The sequence below is a fragment of the Mytilus galloprovincialis genome, chromosome 8, assembly GCF_965363235.1.
Source record: "Mytilus galloprovincialis chromosome 8, xbMytGall1.hap1.1, whole genome shotgun sequence".
NCBI lineage: Eukaryota > Metazoa > Mollusca > Bivalvia > Mytilida > Mytilidae > Mytilus > Mytilus galloprovincialis.
Window position 1 is genome coordinate 76,967,165 of NC_134845.1, and position 20,853 is coordinate 76,988,017.

Consider the following 20,853-nt stretch of genomic DNA (forward strand, 5'->3'; position numbering starts at 1 on the left):
TGTATGATAAGTTTGAATTTACCTTGGAGTCCGGTATCTTTGTTTTACTGTTTATGACTCCGGACGTAGCAGAGCCTGGGGGCATCCAGTTTAACCTGTGTCCTTCTGTACATGTGTCTTTCCTTCTGTACATTCCAAAGTTGGTTTACGTTCTCTTACTCTAAACCTTATGTTATGACACTTATACACAATGATAATTACCACAAAAGACAGATGTTTTTTTTTGGAAAAAAAAGTTTGTTTCCATTTTTTGGAGAGAAAAATAATTTGTTTTTGATTCCCCCCCCCCCCCCCCCCCCGAAAATCAAATGGTTGCTGCCTTAACAAATGGAAAAATTGCTGAATATTTTGTTTCCGTCCTCTTACTTTAGTTTGCATAAACAAAATGATATGAAACTTGAACACAATATAGGAAGATGTGGTGTGAGTGGCAATGAGACAACTCTCCATCCAAATAACAATTTTAAAAAAAGTAAACCATTATAGGTCAATGTACGGCCTCCAACGCGGAGCCTTGGTTCACACCGAACAACAAACTATAAAGGGCCCCAAAATTACTAATGTCCATAACAACAAAATACAGATGAATTTGGACTAGTTTGAATTTTGTTGGTGTCAATTTAGCCGCTGTAGAGTTATGCCCCTTTACAAATGAAAAAATGCTCAGAATTTTCCGTTTCTCTATCTAAGGTTTGCCTCAATCAAATTTATGATACTTATACATGCTGCACAATACCAAGGATTTGTATATTTATAATTTTGTAGATGAATTCAACCATATAGTAAAAAGATCACAGGTCAGAAATTGAGCTCAGTCTTGAAAAATGAAGAAGTTGTACCGCCAAACTGTTTTTGAAGGCTATAAGATAGCAATTGTTTTCACGAATTTTACTCACTTATTTAAATTGCATGTCTATATTATTTTGTCAGAGTCTTACAAAGAATTTATCAAGTGTTAATAGGAAGTGAAAATATTTTTCAATGCAGAATTTTAATGATCTTTAATGTGACATTACAAGGGCTATTCTATATTTGAGGCAAAAATGGTTACCAGACTTCATATTAAAAGTTGAAACCTCAACGAAATATTGACTGCAACAATAGTACCATAATTGCTGCCACTGTTATTAGCGAAGGATTACCACAGAAACAGAGCAGCAGCAATTAATACCAGTAGAAGGTTTCGTAGATAACAAATGATTTCAAAGTATTGATTTTTGCTTTCCCAACTTACCCACTACGTATCAAGCTGGTCGATCAAACGTTGTTCGGATTTTCCATTCAAAATGTAAAATCACAAAAATACTGAACTCGGAGGAACATTCAAAACGGAAAGTTCCAAATCAAAAGGAAATTTGACGATAAAACACATGACACTTGGTACAGGCATGTTCAAATGTAGAAAATGGTGAACCAAGTCACTTTTTCTCAATGTTGTTTCTTTTTGAAAATAAGCTGTTATAAAAGGTAGATTTCCATTTCGATATAATAATAATTCTATCATTGATTTTGTTTTTCATTTTTTAAACATTTTATAACTGATATAGCAAAATATTAAAAAATAGTTGTACGCCCATAACTAATTTTAAAATGATAAATATATATTTTTGATTATTTCATATCATCTGATTTAGGTGATTTTGGGTGCATTAATTGTTGTGTAACGTATAGTGGAAAAAATCAAATCGAGAATAGAATATAAAATCTACTTTGCACTGGACCAACAGAAACTTAACACAGGAAAACACTATTGACAAATCATTCCGACTCCGAGCGGCTCCTACTAACCTTTGTTTTACCCCTAAATCCCACGTGCTTAGCGGTAAGCACCATATGCTTAGTGTTTGATTTGATTGGATCGTGATTTGAACCCACGACATCCTGTCTGCACTCGAAGCGTTCCCAACGTAACGACCAGGACTTTAAAATCAGTCAAAAAGTAACAGATATATAAATAGTAGTAAATACATTCATTCAGATATGTTAATAACGCATGAAAAAGGAACAGCTGATCCCTCCAGTAAAAGAGTTGACCCAGTGTTATTTTGGTAGAAAATGTGTTGTCTTGTTGTTTGTATGTCCATCTTTTTCTGCTGACTATTATGTTGTCTGTTTTAAATCTTTTCATGATTTCTCGTCTTTTAACATTTCTTCCCTTTGTTTGACCTCTAAGGGAGCTACCATTTGATTTTTATGGGGGGGGGGGGGGGGGAGCTTTTTATTTTTAACTCCATTCGGTCCTGCCTTTTTTTTTATTAGTTTATCCTGACTTTTTTTTCCTAAATTGTCATCCTGCCTTTTTTTTTTGCAAAGTGTCTCATCCTGCCTTTTTTTTTTACTCAAAACTCCTGTCCTGCCTATTTTTTTCAAATTTCATCCTAGCCCCGCCCCCCCTAAAAATCAAATGGTAGCTCCCTAAGTGTCTTAATATTTTCTTTTCTGTTTTTAACACAATACTTCAGGTCCCATTTCAGTCATATGGTAAGCATATAACACAAACTAATGGGCATAAAATAACATTTTAAATCAATATCTATAAAATGTACCAACAGTGCCGCAAAATTAGCTTACGTACGGTATACATTGTTAGATATATAAAGTAACAATTATATAAATTTATTAACAATAAAAACTTTACTACGTTTTTGCATTTTTTTCTTGATCGTTCGGATCTAAAAATTCAAAGGAAGCCACTACAGTGTTTCCGGTTTTCTCTTCCATCGCTTCTACTGCTAACTCAGTTCCTCCAAATATCATTTTCAGTAAAACCGGCCTATTTAACTCACCTTTGCTGTCGTGGAATTGAAATGTCAATAGTCCTATAAATTGCGAATTTGTGTCCGTAACAAAATAAGGATCCGGATCGGAACTAGCGAACACTTGGACATTAGCACATCTCTGCTTTTTCCGAATGGGCATATAGCGCTTTGGCCCGATTACAGTATTTATCGGTAAAATGTCACCGACTGCTACATATTTCACGAAAAAGTCTTCACACAGGTCTCTACCGTCCATTACAACTTTTTTACTTTCAGGATGTTGTCCTTTTATAAACGGAATGAAACTGTTTGTTCCGTATGTGAATCTAGCAACTCGCGCAGATATTATCGAAGGGTTAAATCCAAATAGCACTGCACCTTTCATAACGGCAAGTTCGGGATCCTCGGGTATCATCACATTAACATCTGGAAAAGCATTCTGAATACTTTTCTGCATGTATTCGGATTCTGAAAGTCCACCAACCATGATGATATGGTTGATGTCATACCTACGTTTGTTAGTAAGCAAGCAACCTACTTGTCGAATGATATCATCCACAATAGAACCGAACATTTCTCTTAAAATTCCAGCCTCCATTCGCAACTTATCTCCAGTTATGCTTACTCTTCTTCGATACGACGTAGTTTCTAACGCTTCTTTGATATCAGCACAATCAGTGACTGTTCGAAATATCTCTAAAAAAGATGGTGGAATCCTAATTGTAATTTTTGAAGTATCGTCAACTTTTACTTTTCGTTTCACCATTTCAAACTCTCGCTCTAATTCCAAGAAATCAAATAAATGCGTTTCACGAAATGTTTGAACGACTTCATGGCTGAATAATTTTTCTAGAAATTGCACAAACGCACCATCTACATTGACACCTCCCCATGCGCCACCGCTGGCTTTCTGGAGTTCTTTGATATGACCCCCATCTAACACCTGATGAACAGTTATGTCCGCAGTACCTCCTGAAATAGAAAAACAAATTGAGTGATTGGATTCGTCATATTGATCAATCAAAACTCTTGTTCAACCTGAAACAACGTTCATTCTAAAGTGCCTGTTTCAAGTCATGCAGATATTTATAAATACAAAAAGGGTAACGCAAAGTTTTTTGAAAAAGATTATTGCAAGTGACAATATTACGAATCGTTACTGCAAACAATTACCAAATATCCGTGCGACAGTCCGACTGAAGACACATTTCGTATTTTACCTGAATGCCTGTACGAAGTCAGGAATATGACAGTTGTTATCCATTTGTTTGATGTGTTTGAGCTTTTGATTTACCCTTTGATTACGGACTTTCCTTTCGGAATTTTCCTCGGAGTTTGGTAATTTCGATATTTTACTTTTTTCATTAACAAATCAGAAATCAACCGTTAGATAAAATTATGTTGTCCCGTCAGTAGATCTAGGTACTTGATTAAATGGAAGCGAAAATTTGACATTAATCAAAACACACCAAGTATTGCCTTTTATTAGAAGAGGCTAACATGATAACCTCTAGAAACATATCTTCATTACGAATTAAGTTAATCTGCATGTAGATAAATATTTTCATGTATACATAGGACTGTTGTTTAGTTACACATATATTTGTGTAATTGTGTACTTTTTGTACCAATTTATAATTATTTAATGTTGATGTTGCATGTATTTTTTCATTTATAGATTAAAGATCACAATTTTAGGAAAGGGATATTCAAGTATTGACAACTTGTGGCGGATCCTTTTTGTAATATAAGATATGTGAAATGAAAAATTCAAAACAGAAACTAAATTGCTCCTAAGTTATATTGCTTTGCCTTAGTAGTTCGTTGGATGTCTCATATATACATTCAGTCAATTTCATATTTATATTGACTGTCTTTCCGATTTCCTGTAATTAAAATAACTTTCAACCTAACTGCATAACCAATATTTCCTGATTCGTATAACTCCGGATATGCGAAGTTTAGCTTTTGGTACTTACACAAAAATATATATAGCAACAATAAGGAGATATTAAAATACTGCATGAGCGATTTATTTAACCTTTGGCTTGCAAGTTGTTAAACCGTCGAAATATCCTTTCAGAAAATTTTGACGTTGCTTCATTATCATGATTATTCGCAATGTTATTAATTCAAATATTAAATCAAGCTGATGTTTATTTCAATATTATCTAGTTATTTCAAAAATGTAACTTGTGTTTTCTCTTTCTTTTCGACAATATAACAACATTCCGTATAAAACTACATCGATTGCATAAAAGCAGTAATAGAATCATTTTCATAACAGCGTGGACACCCGCAATATACTTATGTTGGTTACAATACTACATCACTCACCTTTATCCATAACAGTGATGTTGTGCTGACCTAGTCTGTCAGAGGCCCTCCAGTGCGGATTTAAGGATAATAAAGGACTAAAGTACACACAGCACGAAAAAAAGAAAGGTTAATTATTCAAAATTTAAATCAAAACACAAGGTTTAGTCCTCTGCTAGTTATTCGTATAAGTGGATTTAAGCGTTAAGAACCTTTGGCTTGCAGCCCGACAGTCAAAAGTTAAATGTCTATAACACGTACGATATAACATGTGGGCGTTACAGACATACGTTGCCCTAATATGACCCAGTCAATTGATTACCTGATCGCGCCAAGAAATGGTCTTGTCCACGTCGTCATAAAAATGATTCTATATAATTTCGAATATTTTTAGGGAGACACAAATGCAATGCAACATATTACTGGTTGGTTGAAGATGGATGGTTTGATTGATTTATATTTGATAATAGAAAAAAAACACCATTACCTCCAAGGTCTAGCACCATATAGGACGTCCCTGCTTGGAATGCACTGATACCTCGACCTCCTTGCAACCTCTCAAATGGGATATGTTGACAGTAGACAGAAGCTGCTTCCGGCTCTAAACATAGCTGCAGACTCTTTAAGGGAATACCCGCCTACAAATTAATAAAAAATATACAATCAATACAAGCAGTATAAATTCACCATTGAAAATTCATTACGTTACTAGTATTATAATCTTAGCAATTTGTTTCTATAGATGGTAACATAGCAGAAATTAAATTGTCCCTTCTTTATTTTATTTGTATCTATTTTTACATAATTACATTAGATGTATGTTTCATTATAATACTTTATTCTGATTGGCTAACTGCACATCACGTGTTATTCCGTAAGCAGTTGCATTGCTTTCATTCATAATTCATAATAACACGTGGTCCAACAATAAAGTGCACAGGTGAATTAAATAAAAAAATATATAAAATTCGTGTTGTCATGATCATAGCTAAAAAATGTAATTATAAGTATTGAATGCTTCTTTTTGTAAATTTATAGGGTTGTAAAAGCGTTGACCGAGCGCACATTTTTAGAATGAAGCGCTTCCGTGCTTCATACAAAATGTACTTCGGTCAACGCTTATACACCCCAATAAATTTTCAAAAAGAAGCATTCAATTCTTAAATAAATAGCTTACTATTTGATTTCAAAACAATGAATCGTTGGCTCAGTATAACATGAGATTTAAAAAGGAACTCGGGGCGAAGATCACATTATTAGAAGTGAACTTAAAATTGAGAATGGGAATGGTGAATATGCCAAAGAGACAGCAATCCGACCAAAGAGCAGACAACAGCCAAATTTTTATCGTAAGATAGACTTTCAGTGATATATCTTAACTTTAATAATGTAAACATACAATGAATAATTGATAAATAACAGTATTACTAGTATCTTATTTCGGAGCAATTTCAGAAGCATTAACGCAATATAGTCTCTTTTTTGTATGTGTTGTTGGGTTACTGCGATTTTGCAATAAAATTTACTGCAGATTACATTTTCTTAATAGAGAATTAGACAGTATTGGATAATCGAGCCTATAAAATTATTAATCAAATAATTGTTAGAAATTTTATAGTAAATTTCTATGAAGTTACTGTACACAAATATATTAAAGACTCCGTCTTGGTTTTCATTGAGTTTGTAAACATCTCATGACAAGACACTTTGAGGTATCAACAGCCAGGATTTTGTGGTTAAATTACTCGACAAGAAGTAAACCTAGACCTTTTGTTTTGTTTCAGAAAAGTGGTCAATCCATTTCAAATATGCAAATGTCATTTTTCATTGACGCAGATAATTTTCGGAAACCCCCTATGTATATTTTTAGCGTTGATAAATTATTGGCACTTAGTATGACGTCATCAAAATACGGAAATTGTCAAGATATCACTACGTTATATACATTTTGATACATTTTTGACCCACAATAGCAGCTGCAAAATGTTGAGGGTCAGGAAAACATGTAAACACATTTCAGTTTGTGGTCAAATAATTAATTATGTGTTTACAAAATGTAACTTATTGTTTACCTTATATTTACTTTTATGCATTGTCATATATATATATATACAGATATTGTTATATTATAGCAACATAAATATTTTTGTTTAATATTCTCAGAGAAAGGATTACTGCATTTAAGAGTGGCACAAAAACATCAGCCAAAGTTTCAGAAAAAAAAATCCATGAATAGAAAAAAAACCATGAGAGTATTCGGTAAAAAAAAAATACCACCTACATAGCAAGCACAGATATTTACCCCCTCCCCATTTAAGAAAAGAAAAAAAAGGTGTTAGGCCATACATGTGCACAACGATTTCCCGTTTGAGATAAGCGCAGAGACTTGTGCTAAAGTGACAACAAGCCGACCAAAGAACTGACAACAGACGAGAGCCACCAATGGGTCTTCAATGCAGCGAGAAACTCCCGGAGGCGTGCTTCAGCTGGACCCTAAACAAAATTGTATAAACCAGCTGTTAAGGGATGATGGACGTCATACATTTTTGTAATAAACTCCGAAATATACACAAGAAGCTATCTAGAATAACTCCGAACTATACACAAGAAACTAAAATAACTCCGAAATATACACACGAAAATAACATTAAAAATCATACAAGACTAATAAAGGTTAGAGGCTTCTAACTCGATACAGGCACAAATATGTTTTTTAAGATCCCAATCCCCGTCTACACTGTATGTTATGTCTTGTAAATGTTGTTTGTCATGTGGTCTTTTTTTGCCATGGTATTGCCAATGTTTTTTGTCATGTGGTCTATTTTTGCCATGGTATTGCCAATGTTTTTGTCATGTGGTCCTTTTTGCCATGGTATTGCCAATGTTTTTTGTCATGTGGTCTTTTATTGCCATGGTATTGCCAATGTTTTTTGTCATGTGGTCTTTTATTGCCATGGTATTGCCAATGTTTTTTGTCATGTGGTATTTTTTTTGCCATGGTATTGCCAATGTTTTTTGTCATGTGGTATTTTTTTTGCCATGGTATTGCCAATGTTTTTTTTGTCATGTGGTCTTTTTTTTGCCATGGTATTGCCAATGTTTTTTGTCATGTGGTCTTTTATTGCCATGGTATTGCCAATGTTTTTTGTCATGTGGTCTTTTTTTTGCCATGGTATTGCCAATGTTTTTTGTCATGTGGTCTTTTTTTGCCATGGTATTGCCAATGTTTTTTGTCATGTGGTCTTTTTTTTGCCATGGTATTGCCAATGTTTTTTGTCATGTGGTCTTTTTTTGCCATGGTATTGCCAATGTTTTTTGTCATGTGGTCTTTTTTTGCCATGGTATTGCCAATGTTTTTGTCCTGTGGTCTTTTTTTGCCATGGTATTGCCAATGTTTTTGTCCTGTGGTCTTTTTTTGCCATGGTTTTGCCAATGTTTTTTTGTCATGTGGTCTTTTTTTTGCCATGGTGTTGCCAATGTTGTTTGTCATGTGGTCTTTTTTTTGCCATGGTATTGCCAATGTTTTTTGTCATGTGGTCTTTTTTGCCATGGTATTGCCAATGTTGTTTGTCATGTGGTCTTTTTTTGCCATGGTATTGCCAATGTTTTTTGTCATGTGGTCTTTTTTTGCCATGTTATTGCCAATTTTTTTTGTCATGTGGTCTTTTTTTGCCATGGTATTGTCAATGTTTTTTGTCATGTGGTCTTTTTTTGCCATGGTATTGCCAATGTTTTTTGTCATGTGGTCTTTTTTTGCCATGGTATTGCCAATGTTTTTTATCATGTGGTATTTTTTTGCCATGGTATTGCCAATGTTTTCTTCGACATATTAGTTTGAATATCCCGGCTTTGGTATCCTTCGCTTATCTTTGATAGACACAAACACGAAGAACAAAAAACACTGCATGTTCCATTTGTTTGGTCAATTGCGAACACGGAGATTGTGTTATTTATATCTAATACGTATTATATGTCTCTGATTTTGCACATTGTTGAAGGCCGTACGGTGACCTACAGTTGTTAAATTGAATTTCTGTGTCATTTGGTCTCTTGTGGAGAGTTGTCTCATTGCCAATCATTCCACATCTTCTTGTATTTATATCATTAAGATATTAAATGGCAGCATAAATTATGACAAAGTGAAATGAAACTAATTAGCAATCGGTTTAACTCGGATAAATTCGCTTTTCTCATGGAGGAACGGAATCGGACGAGTTTTCACGAATGTGAAATAAGTAGGTTTAGGTTATAGTATTGCGCGGTTTATAAATATAAAACGGAAATGATTTTTTTGATTTTCGGAAATAAGATATATAATAAATTGATTACGTGGAAATGTTATTCTAGAAATGCGGAAACTAAACAATAAAGCGTAAGTTCAGTTTAAACAGAAAAGAATCAATTAGAATAGTCTAAACAATGTCATTTAGGGATTTCACATCATTTCTCAGAGATTGGATCAGTACTTATCGGAAAATACAAATTAAAAAAAAAAACAGATGTATAGGCGTATTGTTTTGATAAACAAATTAATCTAATTTACAACGACTGAAAGAAACGAAAGGCAAAACAAAAAAAAAAAAAAAAAAAAAAACAGAATGAAGAAAATGAGTCATGGTTTGAACTTTAAACTGAATATCTTTAAGTCTTTTTTAAAGATCGGGGAATTATAAGGTTGTGTTAAAGAAGTCAAGTCAGATCTATATTTCTGATCCCCAATTTGATGGGGGGGGGGGGGGGGGATATATCAGTGTTTATATTGAATAAATTGAAAATATATTAATTATATAATAATCTCTATTTGCGAAACAAACATAACCCAATTTTGGTCATGGCAAATACATAGTCAAAACAAACATAATACAAACTCGACAATAATAGAATACATGTTAACAGTTATTGGTCTCCTTTCCTCAGTTCTAATGACTCTTTAATAAAACAACTGTTTTTATATAATGTGGTGTTGATGGATTTAGTACAATCATGAGTTTATCAGAAAAGTTAAATGTATTGAAATTGACATATTTTTTATTGTAATATTTAAGAAAGATTTCTCTTTTATTTTCATTAATTATATACAGATAAGTCATTATAGAAATGAGTAGCGGAACCCGGCGAGGACCATTAAATAAACTGTTACCATAACGTACATGTATATAGCTATTATTACGGTTTGCTCAACATAAAAGAAGGAGTCCAGATGAGTTCGTTTGTATACTTTAAATAAAACAACCTTTGTTTGTTTACATGTTAGTAACTTACATACATATAGACGTCATCTTGGTTTAGATTTTTTGTGTAGATTATAATTTTGTATTTGTTTAAACGGCAATAAAGATTTAAATTAAATCAAACCCCAACTTCAAAAGTGTAAATATTTTACAGCTGATTTCCTAATGCTTGCAAAGTAAAACTTTGGTTGGCTTCCTTGCTTTGTTTGTATAATTGTTTATACAAGCTTTGTAAATAAGATTGACATCTTTAAACAATTTATATAGGCATAGTTTAACCTGTATCTATCATTATTTGAATTTAATTGGGTGTTATCCTAATGATTGTACAATATACAAACAAAGCAACCAAGCTAACCAAAGTTTTGTTCTACATGCATTAGGAAATTAGCTGTAAAACACTTCATATACATTCACCCGACCTCTTTACGCCAGTGGTCTAGTGGGAGTGTACTAGCCTCGAAATCGAGAAGTATCCAAGAGGCAAACTCGGCAAACGGTAGGATTTTCGCTGGTTCCCCGCAAACATGCAGCATTTAAAAAGGACAAGTTGCAGCGTAAAAAGTTTGTAGATGTGAGCATTAAAACTCTCATTGATCATTCCTAGTCTGTGAAAAGTAGAATATTTTCCCATTTATTATTTTACATATATAATGTTCATGCAAATGTATAAAATATTTGCTGCTGGACGATACGTTCTACACAACAATCAATCATTGGGTTTCTCTGATTATTAATAAGTTATTTTATTATGATAAAAATGAAAATTATATAAATGATTGCTTTGCTTTCATGCAGTTTTTTTAGCATTTTTTTCTGACTCAATGGAGTAAGCCAGGCGGGAAAATAGAGTTTTGTCTGATCGTCTGCTTGTACATTCTTTACGTGCATTTCGTTTATTGTCATACATCAGTTGGTTTTTTATCCTAATTTTATTCATGCTGTTTCTTGTTATATCTATTTATATATGGTTTAGGGTTTTGCCTAATTGTTGAATGCTATACAGTGCCTTATGGTTGCTCGGGTCCTCGTCATTTGCCTTTGGTGGATAGTTGTCTCATGGTGATACCACATCTCCTTTTTTATACATTATACAGTGACACCTGACTAAACAGAATCCTGTATAAACCGAAAATCTGTATAAACCAAACATGTTTATAAGCACCATCATATCAGATTATATGCGTTGAGAACCTGATAAAACTGAACATCGACCAAAACAAACAAAATCTTAAGGGAGTTCGCTTCTCAATTTCAAAGTAATTAACTTTTCAAAGCACTAGTTTATATTGATAGGGAATTGATAAAGGAATCCAAAGAGCTAAAAAAATATATAGGTCACCGTGCTTGTTTTTGAGATATGAGCCATTGAAATTTTGGCGGGAAAAAATTCTCTCTTGACTATTCATAGCTTTATCATTGACAAGTTGAAGTTCTCAAAAACTGTTAAAAAGTAATTAAAATTTTATAAGACTTTTACAGATGGCTTATCATTATACATGTAAAAGATTTTCAAAAAGAAAAATGGGGGTCACCGGGCAAATTTTTTCAAGGCATTTAAATGGATAAAACCAGAGGATTCAGAAATTCTGACAAAAAATCCGAAACATGACAAGCCAGCTTCCTTAAGTCCCGAAGAGGTTCAGTTTAAACAGGTTTCATTGATATGCATTCCTCTGTAAATGTAAATTTTTTAAAAGTTATAGACCTTTCCTTAATTTATACAAATTATATAATGAATGATTCTTTTAATTTCCTCATTCTTGATTCTGACAAAGATATATAATTTTATTATTTTCACACGGCATTTATATTCATTAAACCAATTCCGAAAAGAATTCAAAAAGCTTTTAAATAATTGTTTTGGGGAAAGGATGTGTACGGCGTTTTTCCCATGTCATAGTCAAGTCCATTTATTATTTCATGGGGCATGGTTCAAAATGTCTCCGGCATTTCATTTGTCTTCCGAAAGGTTAATGTTGAATTTTACATTAATAAGATTTATTTTTGCAATTACTGTTTAGGGCTATACACATGATACAAACATCGCAACCTTTGAATAGAATAAGACTATATATGGATATTCAGCCACCTACTAGTTCGACACCAGGTCAGGGGCGGATCTAGGGTTCGAGGAAAAGGGGGCGTAAATGTAAATAAAAAGAATGGTTGAAATACCAAAACTTTATTGCCGATTTTATGCATTTTTGTTTTGCCTCCCCTGAATTCACCAGTTCATGTTATATAAAACCATGCTAAAACTAAACCCTTTTCTCGACTCTCATAATTAGATTACAATATCATAGAAGCTTTCAACTAATTCAAATCTGTTTTTATCATTTAAAAATAGTAAAGATTAGCAAATATAAAGAATAGTGGAAAATGACATTTACAATTACAGAATACAAAAATGAAGGACCTCATAGCTTTTTAAATGACAATATATAAACAATTTGAAAACTTTTGTTTTGAAAAAGAGGAGAAAATAGCAAATATGAGTTGATTGACAAACTATCTTTACACCTTTTCCTTGACCTTGCAATTCGGGCAGTTCACCAAGAAGTGAAAATAGGGTTAAAGAGGCCAAATAAACTGATAATCTTTTAATTAATTAGATATGAAAACAACATAAATTACAACTATAATAATGTATTAACGCTCGTACAGGTAAAAACACCACCTGCGGTTTTCTGAATGGTTCTATTGTTTCTATATTTAACAATTATGACTGATGGAAAAAATATCACCTATTTTGGTAAATATCTCTACCCATTACTTATAGTCTTGTAATTTGTTTATAATATACACCATGTATGTAGACTATATATATATGGGAAATGAGGGAAAAAATACTGAAATTCAAGCTTTGGGAAATGAGCATCATGTGCCGTTTGACCCCTTCTTAAAGAAGTCGCATACCGTCTGTTATAGGGGAGTTAAGGAATAACAGTACTGTAGTTGAAGAGTTGCCACCGTCAATTGTAGATTTGACGGTCGCAAATGCAGATTTACTGGCGACGCGTAGCAGAGACAGTAAAACGGAGATTTGCGACCGTCAAATCAAAATTGACGGTGGCAGCTCTTCAACTGCAGTACTGTTAATCCGATTCTAATACATTACAAAAAGAAAACATACGATAAAACTAATGAAGAAAATTACATATGTATTTTTTCCCTCATTTCCCACTACTTTCCTCCCTTTTTACTTTGGCATGACGAATTTATATGTTGACTTTGTAAGCTCTAAGTCTCTAGCGAAATGACAGACATCATTCTGTTAGAAAAGTTAGAACGAGCGTTATTGCATATACAAGCCAAATTAACAACACATTACATCATTTCAGACATCATCAACAATTGTACCAAGGACCAAGCGACCCCGATAACGGACGACGAAACCATCTTTCCTTTATAATGAATACAACAAATCCTTATTACGTAGAAAACTTTGATACATGTCTTTTAGAGGAACAGCTGTTCTGGTTTTTCCACTGACTGACAAAAATAGTTTAATTTTGTATTGTAAGTTTCCGTGTTACTATAATTATTTGCTTTGTCTTAATAATGCATCCATTTATCTTCCGTAATTGTTAGAAATGTACAGTATCTATCAATTTATCTAACTATATACCTAAAATAAAGTGATAATTTAGCTACAATGACATGCTTAACAAAAGTTGTGTACTTATTAAGCTACAAAACTAGCTCTTTTTGTTGTTGTTTATTTTCAAATAATTGATAAAAGTATAGACTTTGCTTCTTTGTGTTTTTTTTGTGTGTGCATGAACTGATTTTGTCACATGTTATGGACGAATACCCCATATATATCTATTAATATACTTTAGCTACAAATGTAACTCTGTTATTCTTAGTTTATATACACTCGAAGGTATAGCATTAAGTTTTTTCTCTTCCTAACTGAAAAATGTAGCTATATACATTGTCATAAGATACTATTGCTTAAAAAATATTGACAAAGGCGTTTAGAAATAAATACTACAAGCTAAGTATCTACTATATTGTCAATCATAGGCGGATCCAGGATTGGGGGCGGTTGGGCTTTTGTGGAAATAATTTGGTTGATTACCAGGTATAGGGAATCACTTAATCATGGCTAGAGACTCCCCCTTATGTCAGTCTGCGGGCCCCGTTATGAAAAGTTATGGATCCGCCACTGTCAATTCATGACAGTCAGTTAAGGAAACCGGATTACAATTAATTCTGGTGCAACAGAAGTGTATAAACAGTTCATTTGCTTTATAGTTTGCACAATATTCTTCACTTTTTGTTCATTATTCTCTATTTTGTAACCTCTTTATGTCTTTACAATTTTCTGCACGAAAACTACAGTGTACTGTAAGCGATGTTAGAATGTACAAGATTGGAATTTACATAGTTAAGATAGTGTATACTTCTTGTTCCGTTTGCCTCTCTGTAATGACATTATGTTCAGGTTTTTTCTCGGTATTGCACAAAGTCGTGTTATGTGGATCTAAGGGAAATAATGTGTGTGTATAATTAGGGGGGCATTCTTTTCTTTAACTCTTTAGTTTTTTACAATTATTCAATTATTCATTTTGACTACTGTCAAATATTCATTCTCCATTTTGATAACCTAATTCTTATTAAGTAAAGTCATACAGAAAACTGTTTACATAATTGTGAGATCTTATATAAAAAAAAATATGCGACTAAGTGCAACTAAACGTCAAAATTTATGTAACAGCTAAATATGATAAATGGCGTTTAAAAGAAGTATATAATCTAAAAATGTGGAGTTTTTTCAGAATATAAAGTAAGCGCAAATATTTGGTATGTTTTAAGTTGTGAAAAAAACCAGCTTTTCCATCTTATTTACTATGTGTTAAGATATATTGTAGATATCCATTCTGAACTTGAAAGTTGAAATGAATGATATGAATAATATGAATAATATTATATACAAAGGACAAGATCATCTGTTTCGTATTTACATATTTTGCTTTATTTAGTTAGACCCTTTTCCTATGCTAACTTAAAGATCTCTTCTTGAAATTTCTTGTTTTAAGGACTCATTATAAGTTTTCCCTGTTATTAGTCTTTTTTACTTGAAATTTTCTGCCTTTAAATGGTTTTGGTATGACAAAAGCACGACAGCAACTAGCAAACTAACTAAAGAAAAATAATATGGATTTAAGAGTACGCGTAGTATTTTTTTGAGGACTGATAAAAAGCAATGATAATAATTATTAGATACATCATGCTTGCATATGACTAAAATATCAATCAGTACACATCCAATGGATTTATATAAAAGACACCCTACAGTTTGAGATAAACAAGACATTTTGAAATGCCGAAATATAAATATTGACACTGTGTAATATACCTGACTTAGGTTTGGGGGACTAAAGACAAGTATAACATGAATAAAACGAAGAGCTTTCAAATAACATCCTTTTACTTTGTTTTCAAACACAAAAAGAGGCTGATATATGTAATAATCACAACAATCATGGATAAGGCAATACAGTTCCGGAAAATATGGATTCAACATACAAATATACAACAACAGGAAGTAGGACCGTAAATGTTAATTAGTGCACTGGAATACACGTTTAGTAAAGTTTTTATTCGACACCAACGTCAAAGTAAGTTCAGAAAAAATAATAGCACTGACTCAAATGTCATATATAACTCAAACGATGAAAACCGACAACCTTTCAGAATAAGTTTTATACAAGATTATTGAGTCTACATGGATCTTATTAAGATTTAATGGCTTTTTAAACAACACCACTGTTAAGATGTGTTATTCTTGTTGCAATAAATTCTGCACCAGCAGAGCCAAACCCAACATCAAACCCCTGTATGACGACCGTAAAGTAGGATCTATGACATGAAGCGATTTCACCTCTTTCTTAAGTAAGAACATTTCAAATGACTTATTCTGTAAATTCTATTAGACGATCAAAATAACGTATTATAACGAAACATACATGTAATGTAATTATTCTTACATATATCAGTTGATATGATATACCAGAGCATGTTTTATTTATGGTATTTTCACCAACAATGACATATTCTTATCTGAAAATCAAACCTACTTCTACAAATTAAGTTTATGAGGAAGGCCGACGTAAATTGTCACTTCATAGATTGTACTGTTGTCATGCAATATATGCAGTTTAAATATCTGTTTCCCGATATACATAGGGCATTGTGCTGGTGTTTTTGTTAATTCATTTTTGTTTGGTTTGTTTTGGGTTTTGTAGGAAAGAAGGTGGTCTTTGCTGGAATAGTAAATGACTCTGTATTCTTGGCATTAATAGAAAATCAATCTCTTAAGACGCAATTTTCATTACACCAATGATATATCCATTGGGCAACACATGTAGTGTCTGCAAATATAGTGCAGTGTAGTTATAAGAAACAGAACATTATGGGTCAATATACTTGTTGATCAAACTCCCATACTGCGATAAAAGAAAATCTAAATCAATTATCGCCACTATTTCTGCAATTCAAAAGGCAATGCCAGGTTGTATCATTATCAAACAAATACAATCTTTTTGACATTCGGCATACCAAATCAGATTTTACAAATGAAGGGAAGAGAGGTTTGCCGAATGATTTTTATGACAATAAACTGAGTTATCTCCCTTACCTTGACAGCAGCTTCTTTCATGAATTGTTTAGCAGCATCACTCCATATTGCTGGTAATGTTATAATCCAAAATATGTCGTCCTCTAGGAAACTATTGATTCTATTACATAGAACATGGACTAGAGACTCCCTTAGGTAATTTATTGCGTATGATATGATAGATAATGCTGGCATTAGCTTCCCATCAACGGATTCAATTTCTGATTCTCTTGATAAGGACTACAATTATAACAAATAATATAAATGAAACATTTTTATATTCTGATCATATCTAAGTTTGCTTGTGAAATTAGATACGTCTGACTTCAAAAGTGGTGCAACTATTGGAACAGGAGCTACGCACACTTCAGGAGCACCGCTATCCACCTCCCATCCAAAGTTGGGTTGATGCTGTCGAGTCTGTTTTCATTGTAATGTTTTGCGGACGTCGTTTATTTTTTATTTTCAACCATCGCTTTTCCTTCTTATCAGAAATCATCCCTTGCCACGAGGGTGCCACATGAGGAGTCTGGTTCCTCTTCCGGAGCATCCTACATCACACCATGCAGATTTTGTATGGGTTCGTGTTGCTCAGTCTTTAGTTTTATATGCTGTGTTTTGTGTACTGTTTTGTGTTGGTCTTTTACATTTCTAGCCATGACTCATCTTCGCTAGCCAAAGGTTACATCCTCTCCACAAAGGAGTGTCCACAGTGGAGAGGAGGTAGTGGATCATAACCTTTGACTAGCGAAGATGACCATGACGTTGTCAGTGTTTTTTTGACGTATAAGTTTGAATCAAACTCCCCGGCAGTTCCAGTTCCGATCCGCATACGGGTCCGCATACTACTCTACACTAATGATGGAGTAAAGGAAAATAGTTCCGGAACGGAAACGATCACTGCCCGGAGTTAGAGTTTGAATGTCCCTTTGGTATCTTAAGCCTGTCTTTTTGGTATATATCTCATCTTTTTATATGAGAGGGTGAAACTGAGGTGTTCATTAATCAAATCCTGATTGTTTGTTCATTTACTCCACATCCCAGTTTGTCGATTATTTTCTCAGATCATACTTTTTACCCCCTATATCGCAAATATTCAAAGCGTGTGTCCCCACTTATTCGATTATTTTCCCAGATTTTAATTTACTCCTCAGTATATCGCTAATCTTCAAAGCGTGTTATCCTTCTTAAATTACTCACAATTCGCGATAGATATTCTTTTATTTATTTTTAACAGACTATGGAGTAAACAATGACTTTGTATATATGTCTACCTTATTTTAATACCTACATGTACGTCATAAAGATTACAATATTGATATAGTACACTACATGCAAGTGTGCATGGGATTATATATTTTAACAAATAAGATAACAATGATACAATGACATAATATTGTCATTCCTAATACTCAAGGAAAACCCCTGTGTATCAAATATACTTTTCCATCTTTAGAGTATTGCACATCAGATTAAATAAACTTTGTCGAATGAAAATCCCCACTGAACTATACATATAGACATAGCACAAAAAGGTATTGATTTATTTTCTATACATATGTAGTAACCTAGCTTATACCCTTGACAATACAATCTTTTTTTTAATGTAGTTTAAACTTCATAATCGTGATTGAGACCATGTGACCCATTCAACATAAATTCAATTATATATTTGATACCTATACGACAAATTCAACCCAGCATAAACCCATTTCTGTAGCATATTAGGATAGTATATAGGAGCGGATCCAGACAAGTTTAAAGAAGGGGTTCGAACACAAATCATATGAAAAGTGGGGGTTCCAACCACATGTTCCCATATTAAAGCATAAGTTGTCAAACAAAAAAAAGTGGTTCTAACCCCCGATACACCACATGCACAGTGTAAACACTCATATATTTTAAAGAGTTACTTTAAATAGTACCTTTTGTTTATAAAGTTCCATTTTAAAACGTCGGAAATAGTACCACTCGTGATGCTCCCCATCCAAACTAAGTTCTGAATATTTATTTTCAGCATCGTATCCAAACGAATGAAATTCCTTCTTCGGATTCAACAACACCGTGGTAGGAGCTTTATGAGATATCAACCATCGACCTCCAGATTCCCATTTCGGATTTACTTTAATACACAAAGGATCCTTTTCGTGTTCATGTCTCAAAGAAAAAGCGTATCCTGAAAATGTAGTTCCAAAGTCGATTGCTGCTACCACTAGCTTACTATCCGTACTTGACATTTCCGAAGCTGTATTTTCACCCTGGTGAATACACTTGGGGCGTCTCAAAGTGTTATATTCCATAAATATACTCAGGAAGTAAATTTTTACCTTTTAAAGTTGGTAATGTCAATAGGTATAACGTATTGAATTAAATTCTTATGATTTAAATTGAATAAGATGAGCACAAAAACACAATATTATGCATGGCCTTAAGAACTCCTCAAGTGCATTTCTTTATCAAAAACCGGCAATTTCACAAAATTTTACTTTCTTTTTAAAGTGTAGAAATCCATATTAAAACACACAAGGACGTACGAGTTCAAATGATTTGTCATAACGTTCAATAACTAAATTTTAATGAATTTATAGAGAAATCTAAATTGTCCGGAAAAAGTCAAGGTGAAATATTTTTGTTTCCTGCATTTTCGAAACACTAATGGCGTTAAGTGGGTGATGGTTCATTCATATTATCCCACTTCCTTATTCATCTGTGTTCAATGCATTTAAATAAAAAGATCATTTTTTTAATAAATGTAATGGATTTTAATGCATTTTGCTTTTTTTTTTTTTTAGGTCAAATAAAAAAGAAGATGTGTATTTCCTATTAACATACCCTCCCTATTTTTAAGCTAAAAAATAGCCTAACCAAAAGTGTTTTTTTTATCATTTTCAATAGGCACGGTCAAAGTCAGAATGTCCTTCCCATAGACTCAATGTAAACAAAAAAGTTATAAACATAAATCCCTACCTACATACCCTATTTATTTTAAATGATGTAATAGGAAACACACAGATATTTTTTTTGGGACCTATATCAAACATGAATCTTTAAAGTCCATATCATAGTATATATACATTGTATATATAAATACACTTCCGGGATTCCAATGTTGCAGATTTTTAAGCGTGAAAACAATAGCAATGAGGTTCTGGGCTGGGGTCCTTTGATTATTTTTTCAATTTTCGTATACAGTCTTTTTTTGTTTGGCCCATTATTCACCATTCTTTATGTTTAGCACCATGGATCTATTTTCTTTTCTCTATTATTTTTGTCTATTTGTCTCTATTCTTTATGATTTGATTAGCCTTTAACTTTTCTGCAATTTCTATAGAGAACTGGATCTTCGTTCACACTACTTGATACATAATGACACGAGTGTACTAGTAATTTTGGGGCCCTTTATAGCTTGTTGTTCGGTGTGAGCCAAGGCTCCGTGTTGAAGGCCGGACTTTAACCTATAATGGTTTACTTTTTAAATTGTTATTTGTATGGAGAGTTGTCTCATTGGCACTCACACCACACCTTCCTATATCTATTAAAACGAAATTGTATTGCTGGGACTGTTAAATGCTTCCTCCTCCCAAATTGTTTTCTTTCATTTTATTTGCAATCAAAGCCGGCTCTAGAGTTTTTGTAAAAGTACCCACTTTAGGTTCGACCTCTGCAAAATCAACGTCAAAATGAACGTGACCTGATCAGTAATTTGAATATGATTGCTGAAACAAAAGCAGGGTATCCAGAGAACGTAATTGTATGGTATATAGATATCACAGGCGCTCCAAGAAGGAACCTCCATTTTCTAAATAATTTTGGTGTATTTAATTTAATAAATGAATACTCCTTGATATTTTAACTTATTTTTCTTTTTCATAATGTGTTGTTGCTATAATCTTTTGTTCTTTTTTCCAATAGAGAAGCG

The 20,853-nt window shown here is 33.1% G+C and overlaps 1 protein-coding gene across 1 annotated transcript; it reads right to left on the reverse strand.

The window, feature by feature from the left end:
• Positions 1-2,600: 2,600 nt before the first annotated feature.
• Positions 2,601-19,481, reverse strand: LOC143042605 (heat shock 70 kDa protein 12A-like). The gene is made up of 4 exons (XM_076215006.1): positions 18,860-19,481; positions 16,956-17,174; positions 5,563-5,713; positions 2,601-3,731 (listed from the first exon to the last, which is right to left on the reverse strand). Exons 1-4 carry the CDS (start codon positions 19,232-19,234, stop codon positions 2,638-2,640), a joined length of 1,839 nt encoding a protein of 612 aa, XP_076071121.1. The 5' UTR covers positions 19,235-19,481; the 3' UTR covers positions 2,601-2,637.
• Positions 19,482-20,853: the final 1,372 nt, after the last annotated feature.